Here is an 8,841-nt window from a genome sequence, read left to right on the forward strand (position 1 = left end):
GTAGTGAGGTATTTGAAAACCTTCTGGTTATTTATCCTCAAATGGTATAATAATCATTGATGTTGTGAGTGCTTGGTTTCTATACTTTTTTACACCATGTCTAATAGAGAAAATAGAAAACATGAAAGTAAAATAAAACGCAAAGAAATATTGAAATTATGGAAAAATTCAAGATAGTTCCGAAAGTATGGAATTTATCATGCAAATCCATCAAATGGCATTCCAACTCCATTTGAATCAAAAGTTGGCTCGTTTGCTTTTCAGTTTTTCTCACGTTCACATTATTTCATATGTAAGTGTTTTCTTCGATGCGTTCGTCTTTTCATTCATGATACCATGATTGATACTCGTAACGAAAGGAAGATAACCATGTTTATAATTTATTCATGCAAACAAAAAACCTGACTTTCTTCAAGATTTCTTGGAGAAAATCCCGTTTTAGGAAGATCAAAATGGGTATTTTACAAGTAACTAATTTCTAATTTATTTATCGTATGATCTGATTACACATACATATGTTTTTAAAATGGAGCACGTCCCTTTGGGTTACAGAAAGTCATCATTTGCTTCAATCTAGAAGAAAAACCTAATCTCTCTCCTGCTGGTGCACACCAACTTCAATCAAGAGAATCTTGACTTGATCGTTTTTTATTTTTTTTATTTTGTTGGAATCAATACAAGTCAACTACAATTTCTGGTAATTTGACCAACCTATTAATATTATATGCAAATTTGACAACGAATGGATTCACACCAATGAAAATCTGATCAGAAGACATAAGTTAATCATATCATATAAACGATGAGTAACACAAGAGGAACATTATTATGTACAATCTCATAAAATTAAGTAAACCACAAAGTGATCAAAAACCAAGAAAATAAGAATCATAATCATTTTAGTTAATAGAAACCTAGCAATAAGTTTCCATCCAATCACAAGAATTGTTCATCTTTCAAACAAGGATCATCGTACACCGTACAAACAAGGTTTCCAACTCTTTCATTTGATTCGATTAGCATCAACACAACTTCTCTCATAGAAGGTCTATCAAATGGTGACATATTTGTGCACATTATTGCCACTTTCAAGATAGAAAGCATGTGATTTGATGTACGTGCATCTCCTTCAAGATCCAAACGACTATCAAGAATCCCAACACCCAATGAATGCTTTCGGATGTAACTTCTTACCCATGTAACAAGATCTCCTCCTTGATCTAGTGGTTGCACTGGGGCTCTTCCTGTTACTAGCTCTAACAGAACTACCCCATAACTGTATATATCGCATTTTTCTGTCACCTTCATCGTATATGCATATTCTGCCAAAAAAAAATGAAAATAATAATAACTGTTAGATATGTAGAGTCCTAGATTTTTCTCTCGAGAACAACCCACCAAAACTATAAGCATCCACAAAGGTTAACTTCTTAAGCTTTTCTGTTTTGCCATGTCAGATTTCCACCAACTTTATTTAACAAAAACCTACTTTCATATAGACATAAACCTTTTTCAATGATTTGACCCTTTTCAAATGTTTTTTCTTTTTTAAATTAACTAATTTATCCTAATCTTTGTTTTTTTAGTGCCATTCATATTTATCAAAAGGAATATAACTTGATAGCGACGTTTGCTTAAATAAATATATTAAAACATAGAAAATTAATGTAACATTTTTTTTGAAAATATAAAAAATGTTAAAGATATTTATAACTATTATGAATCTAATATTTTATATTATTCTTAACCTTATATATCAATCTAATATTCCAATATATATATATATATATATATATATATATATATATATATATATATATATATATATATATATATATATATATATATATATATATTATACCATAGGTTAAAATGAAATAAATTAATTAGTTAAAAACTATAAAGATTTGAAGTTGAAATATAATTGAAGGAGTAAAATGAAATATATTAAACGAAGGTAGCTAAATTTACAGCACCCACATTGGTTGATAAGGATACCAAAAAACCTACCTCGAATAGTAAAAAAAAACACTTTATTTATTATCTAATTACCTAGGTATATACAATTTTATTAACATTTGAAAAAAAAAATTCATACACAAATAAATCTATGCAAAATATGTAACAAAATGAGTGCAAACAAGAAGTAAGAGTTTACCCGGAGCGATATAACCATAAGACCCAGCAACCGCTGACATGGACTTAGACTGAGGCATATCAATGACTTTAGCCAATCCAAAATCACCCACATGAGCTTCCGCATTCTCATCAAGTAAAATATTATTCGACTTAATATCGCGATGAATAATCCTGGGTTTACAATCATGGTGCAAATACGCCAATCCTTGAGCTGCCCCAAGAGCAATTGTAAACCGAGTTGGCCAATTCAAACTACAAGACAAACCATTATGAAGCAATTCCCCCAAACTACCCCTCGCCATATACTCATAAAGCAACAAATTAGACCCTTGGTAGTGGCAATACCCGTAAAGTTTCACAATGTTTCGATGTCTAATCTTTCCAAGTGTCAAGATTTCCGCTTGAAAACTGTTCTCCATGTTCCCACTTTCTCTATTTGAAGCAAGCTTTTTCACTGCAACTGTTCTTCCCGATTGCATAACTGCTTTATAAACTGTCCCAACTGCCCCCCTTCCGATTACATAACTGTCATGGAAGTTTCTTGTCGCCTCCACCAAATCCTGAAACTTGAATCCGTCTTTTGGCGGGAAATATATGTCGGATGAAACGGGAGATGATCCTTCGGTATCGTTTTCCAAAGAGGTGAGGTTTTGTGTAGCGGTTTTTTTCATGAAATATAAGATGATTATGATGAGGATGAGAGATACCCCGCCGACAACCGCAGCGATTATTGTGATGATTTTGCCCCTGGGAGTTTCGATGCTTCGGAAAGATGGCGGAGATGGGAGGGAACCGGTGGTTCCGCCACAGCTCGGTAAAGGGCCGCCACAGAGGCCATTGTTTCCGGTGAAGCTACTGAGTGCCATGTTTTGGAATAATGGTATGGAAGGTAATGGGCCGTTGAGATTGTTGTAGGAAAAGTTACACGTCATTAGGCTTGAAAGATTTGCAAAGGTGGCGGGGATTTCGCCGGAAAAATGATTGGTGTTGAGGAGAAGGTTTTCGAGTAATATGAGGTTTCCAAGCTGAGGAGGGATCTCGCCGGAGAGATTATTGTGGCTGAGATTTAGAGCGATTTGTAAGCTTGTAAGTGATCCGAGCTCTGGTGGGATTTCGCCGGAGATGGAATTGCCGCCCATCTGTAATTCAGTTAAGCGAGAGAGGTTACCAATTGCAGGAGGGATGTTGCCGGAAAGTTTGTTTTCTGAGATCATCAGAAGCTCTAACTGAAAAAGGCCGCCCATCTCCGGCGGGATTTCGTCGGAAAATCTGTTCCGGCTGAGATCAAGGCGTTGAAGCGTCTTGCATTTGAGAATGCCGAGAGGTATTCTTCCGGTGATTAAATTTGATGAGATATTAAACGTCACCAAATGGGTTAATTTCTGAATCTCGTTAGGTAACTCCGATGAGAAATAGTTCCCGGAAAGATCAAGTCGCTGTAGCTTTTTACAATTCCCGATTCCATTGGGAATCGGACCACTGAACCTGTTTTGACCCAATTCGATTGCAGATAAATTAGCCAAATTGCACACAGATGAAGGAAAGCTTCCAGTTATCTTGTTATCACTGAGACGAAGCTGAACAAGCGATTTGCATTTAATAATTCCATCTGGGATATTTCCATAAAGATTATTCGATTCAAGATTCAGTAACATCAGGTTACCCTTCCGACAGGTATACGGCGGGATTGTTCCCGTTAACATATTGTCGGAAAAATCAACCACCCAAAGTCGGTTGTAAAGCCCAAATCTTTGTGGAATTGTTCCGTTTAACGAATTGCTAAAAAGCTGCAACTGATACATTTTGGGAAGATACTGAAACCCCACCGGTATTGGACCTGTGAGCGAGTTTATCGAAAGATCAAGCTTTGAAAGGTTCTTTAAGTTACTGAGTTGACTCGGTATGACGCCATGCAGCTGGTTTTCGAACAAGTAAAGCAAAGTAAGCCCTTTTATTTGACTTAATTCCGTCGGGATTTCTCCGGTTAAATGGTTTTCTGAGAAATCGATCTCGATGGCGAAAGAAAGATTCCCGATTTCTTTCGGGATTGTTCCGTTTAATCCGTTTCTATACAAATATAACTTCTTTAAGTACTTAAGTTTCCCGATTTCTTTCGGGATTTCACCAACGAGATTATTTTGATACAAAGCAAGCGTCTCAAGCCACGAACAGTTTCCGAGCTCCTTCGGGATTATTCCGGTTAACTGATTATTCCAGAGAATTAGATCGGTCAGCTTTGTTAACTGCCCGAATTCCTTCGGGATATTTCCGTCAAAACTATTTTGAGCAACACCGAAATACTGTAAGCTTTCACAACCACCGATCTCCGTCGGTATACTTCCGGTCATCTCATTCTGCCCGGCTCTAAAAGTGGTCAAGTTCTTGAGGTTTCCGATGGAATTCGGAAGTGACCCTTCAAGATTGTTGGTGTACGCCACGAATTCGACCAAAGAAGAAAGCTGACCGAATGTTTCTGGGATTGAACCGGAAATCTGGTTATTGCATATATTCAAATGACTCAAAAGAGTTAGATTTCCAATCTCATTTGGTATGACTCCATCGAACTGATTACCATTCAAGAACAGCATCTCTAAATTCGTTAAACTCCCAATTTCTTTAGGAATTTTGCCAACGAAATTGTTATTAGAAAGATCAAGATAAATTAACGAACTCAAACCACCGATACTTGCGGTTATTGTTCCTGAAAGATTCATCGAATGCAAATCGAGAGACCAAACCACAGGAGTGTAATCGTATGTGCAATTCACACCCATCCATACACAAGGGGTGTCATCTTTTGCATTCCAGTTCTTGAGGTACCCTAATTCATCGGTGATATTTTTCTTCAACGCTAGAAGGAACTTCCCATCTGAATTTAACCCCTTGCAAGGTAAAAGAACAGAAATAGCAACTAAAAGCGACAACCTAAAAACCATGGACATTGTGGGTACCTTCCAAGTGATTAGATTTGTAGTCAATGATTTTCAGTCTGCAGAGCGTTTAAAATGTATAAGAACAAAGAAAATCGGGGAAAGTTTTGTCCTTTTACATGAATCAAACAAATCAAGAAAATTTAAAGATTTAATTAAGTAGCCCAGAAAAGGGGCATAAATTTGTCATTTTCGATTGATCAAACATGTGAATAGTCCAAGTAAGATTCTAAAAAGTTTAAAGATTGAATAAATCCAAATGGGTATTTCAAAATCAGCTCAGAAAGAACAAAAAGAGGCTAATAAAGTCGAATTGACTTCAGGAACAAAACATTCAAAAAATGAAAACAATATGAAGGATCTGCGTACCTTTAGGGTTATTTAACTCAGAGCAATCAAAATCTTCCCAAAGAATCTGAAGGAGTTCATGTAATTCCTTGAGATGATTCCAGAAAGAAGTTCATGGAGTTGAAGTATTTGGCATGTAAATCGATTGAAGTAGATGCGTGTGAGTTTGCACTCTTCTATTTTTCCCAAGAATGGTGGGATCTTCCAATCTAAAAAGTCCATTTCAGAAGTAAAGGAGAAAGATCCATGAAGCTTTTCTTCTTGGTAAAAGAACAAGCGCTTTTGAACGCGGAAAGAAATGAAATCAAATGCAATGAATCAAAAGCCTTTTTGATTAGAGTGAGAAAAGGGATTAAATATTAATTGATTTGGGGGCAATCAAAGATTAGTAAGGAAGCGAAACAGCACACAGCCACGTCTGTTGACAGTTGAAATTATGAAGCTGAAATTTTGGGTTTTCTATAATCTTTTCTTGTTTTCAAGATAAATACTATGGGTTAAGAACTCTTGAATTGAAGCTACAATGGCCGACAAGCATGCAATGAATCACTTCTCTCTAAAAGTTCCTCCTTTTTCACAGAGGTGGGCAAGAAACACTCAAAATTCTTTTTCGACCAAACAGATGTACATTAATAATTTGCACCTCAGAAATAAAGATGCTTCTCCTTGTTTATAATAAACTTGTACTTCTTTAACAAAATATGATATCAACTCTAATCGTAGCACAAAAATTTACACTTTTACACGATTTTGGTATAAAACTTATACTAAACACCTTTAACCTCCAACCACATACAAAAAGTGGATATTAAAAACACAGGAAATCTGCGAAAAAATCTCAATATTTTAGATCAGTTTACGATTTTGTCTCAAATTAAATTTTGTTTACAAAAATGGACAGATTACCGGCTAAAACATCGGATTAACCCTTCGTGGCCGGTTTCACAGATTTAGCCGGTATCTCGTCTTTTTTCGTTAATTAATCCAAATTTTGGGGTTTTTTCATTAATTAATCAAAATTTTAGGGCTTTTTCATTATTGATTATCAATAACCCAAAATATTTGGACTTTTGTGAAGATTACCTTTAAACTAATATGTATTATATGATCTAATTTAATATATATTATTCCATGTCTTCTTTCTTATCTTCTTGTAGGCTCACTATGTATTTTTATCGATGTCGACAAACCCAACAACAAAATTTTCACTTACAAGCCTCGTTAACTCCATCAATTTTCCAAACTTATCCATTCACAACTTTATGATCATCTTTCAATCTCCAAATAAAAAACGAAGAAAATCCTTGTTGATTACGTGGATGTCCCTATTACCTAACCATGACTTAAACCGTGGTTCCAACACTTGGATGTTCCTATTACCTAACCATGATGTAACACCCCAAAATTAGGTAGGCCAAGAAGGAAAGAAAATCCTAAGTCAAAGGGTCAACTCGCCGAGTCCAATGCGAAACTCGGCGAGTCCGAGCGGGATCCAGGTTCAGGAGTTAGTGACCGACTCGGCGAGTCGGCTATGGGGACTCGACGAGTCTGGTCTGAGCGAGGAAAACCCTAAATCCCAAACTTGGAGCCTATTCAAGTGTCTCATTCTCTTCCCTAAGGTTCCTTTACTGCCTTTCTAACCCAGAACACCGAACCCTAAGCCCCATTGTTATTCTTTCAAGTTTCTAAGCCATTTTTGGGTGATTTGAAGGAAGAGGGAAGAGGGAAATCATTGAAGCTTCAAGGGTTAGCCTTAGATCCAGAGCTTGTGGAACCTTTCAGAGTTATTGAAGGTACTAAGTCGTTTCCTTCATTTAGATCTATTCTAGTTATGAGTTTTGGGGCTTTTAAGCCATGTTTATATATTTATATGAGTTAGAAACCATATCTGAGGTTGCTACTTCGGATCTATGCTCATTTTGGCCTGGTGAAACATAAAGTAACTGCCCTTGAGTTGATTATAGAGCCTCCTTGCCTTAAACCCTAGTTTATGGTGTGTTTAGCCTAGATCTCCTTCTCTACACGTAAAGTTTGCAACTTTACGTGAGGAATAGGCTTGGGAAGAGCAGATCTACAGTTTGGAGTCCATGCATGACTCAAAAGTCCTCTGCGTGTATGAAAATCTAAATGGACTCGGCGAGTCCTTTGAGTGGACTCAACTCATGGTTAGGTAATAGGAACATCCAAGTGTTGGAACCAAGGCTTAAGTCATGGTTAGGTAATAGGGACATCCACGTAATCAATAAGGATTTTCTCCGTTCTTTATTTGGAGATTGAAAGATGATCATAAAGTTGTGAATGGATAAGTTTGGAAAATTGATGGAGTTAACGACGCTTGTAAGTGAAGTTTTTGTTGTTGGGTTTGACGACATTGATAAAAACACACGGTGAGCCTAGAAGAGGATAAGAAATAAGACATGGAATAATACATATTAAATTAGATCATATAATATATATTAGTTTAAAGGTAATCTTCAAAAAATCCAAATATTTTGGGTTATTGGTAATAAATAATGAAAAAGCCCTAAAATTTTGATTAATTAATGAAAAAGCCCCAAAATTTAGATTAATTAACGAAAAAAGACAAGATACCGGCTAAATCTATGAAACCGGCCACGAAGGGTTAATCCGAAGTTTTAGCCAGTAATCTGTCCTTTTTTGTAAACAAAATTTAATTTGGGACTAAATCGTAAACTGGCCTAAAGTATTAGGACTTTTTCGAAGATTTCCCTTTAATGAATTGTGAAGAAATCGTCAGAAAATCATTAATAGTTACAAAGTAATATGATACATGACATACCTGAGTGAATGTACATTTCGAACTAATACCTTGTATATTTCGGACAGTCATTCATTCTGAATTCATATGAGGGACACAAATCTAAGAGTTTATTTTCTCTATATATGAGTTTGAAATACTATTATCAATTTGTATTTCAATACACTTATTCAGAGAAGTATCATCATCGCCGCTAAAGTTAAGCAGCCAGCAGCTAGAAGTGTTACATGTTAGAATGTGATTATATCATATTAGAACATAAATGAAGGTATATATATATATATATATATATATATATATATATATATATATATATATATATATATATATATATATATATTATAGATTCTGACTCAATGAGACCAATTCTAACCGTTGCATCATATCATGAGAGGTCATTAGAACATGACTCATCGGTCTATTATGGTAGTTGAAGTAAGGATCTTAATTTAGGTTAAGTTTATTCTAAAAGGAGCAGGAGCATCCAATGGAGATCAAGTTTAGAAGAAAAAGTAGGTTCAACACCGCCAACGGTCCAAAAAGTCTAAGACTTAGAAACTCGAAAGACGTAAGGATTACAGTTACCATCTAGGCTAGAAAGAAAACGTGCGGAGTGATTATACAAGCCCTGTTTTGTTGATGATT

The 8,841-nt window shown here is 35.6% G+C and overlaps 1 protein-coding gene across 1 annotated transcript; it reads right to left on the reverse strand.

Moving 5' to 3' along the window:
* Positions 1-841: 841 nt before the first annotated feature.
* On the reverse strand, positions 842-6,055 carry LOC145000102 (Leucine-rich repeat receptor-like protein kinase family protein). Its single transcript, XM_078959255.1, has 3 exons — positions 5,439-6,055; positions 2,159-5,128; positions 842-1,322 (listed from the first exon to the last, which is right to left on the reverse strand). Exons 2-3 carry the CDS (start codon positions 5,079-5,081, stop codon positions 937-939), a joined length of 3,309 nt encoding a protein of 1,102 aa, XP_078815381.1. The 5' UTR covers positions 5,082-5,128; positions 5,439-6,055; the 3' UTR covers positions 842-936.
* Between the last annotated feature and the right edge of the window lie 2,786 nt (positions 6,056-8,841).

This window comes from Lactuca saligna, chromosome 6 (assembly GCF_052625555.1).
Source record: "Lactuca saligna cultivar CGN05327 chromosome 6, ASM5262555v1, whole genome shotgun sequence".
Classification (NCBI taxonomy): domain Eukaryota; kingdom Viridiplantae; phylum Streptophyta; class Magnoliopsida; order Asterales; family Asteraceae; genus Lactuca; species Lactuca saligna.

What these genes read in the sequence shown, in the direction of transcription:
- LOC145000102 (XM_078959255.1), bottom strand. Translation starts at nt 5,081, where the DNA reads ATGTCCATGGTTTTTAGGTTGTCGCTTTTAGTTGCTATTTCTGTTCTT. An exon ending in TTATGGTTATATCGCTCCGG is followed by an intron (nt 1,323 to 2,158) that starts GTAAACTCTTAC and finishes TTTTTTTGGCAG; the next exon opens with AATATGCATATACGATGAAG.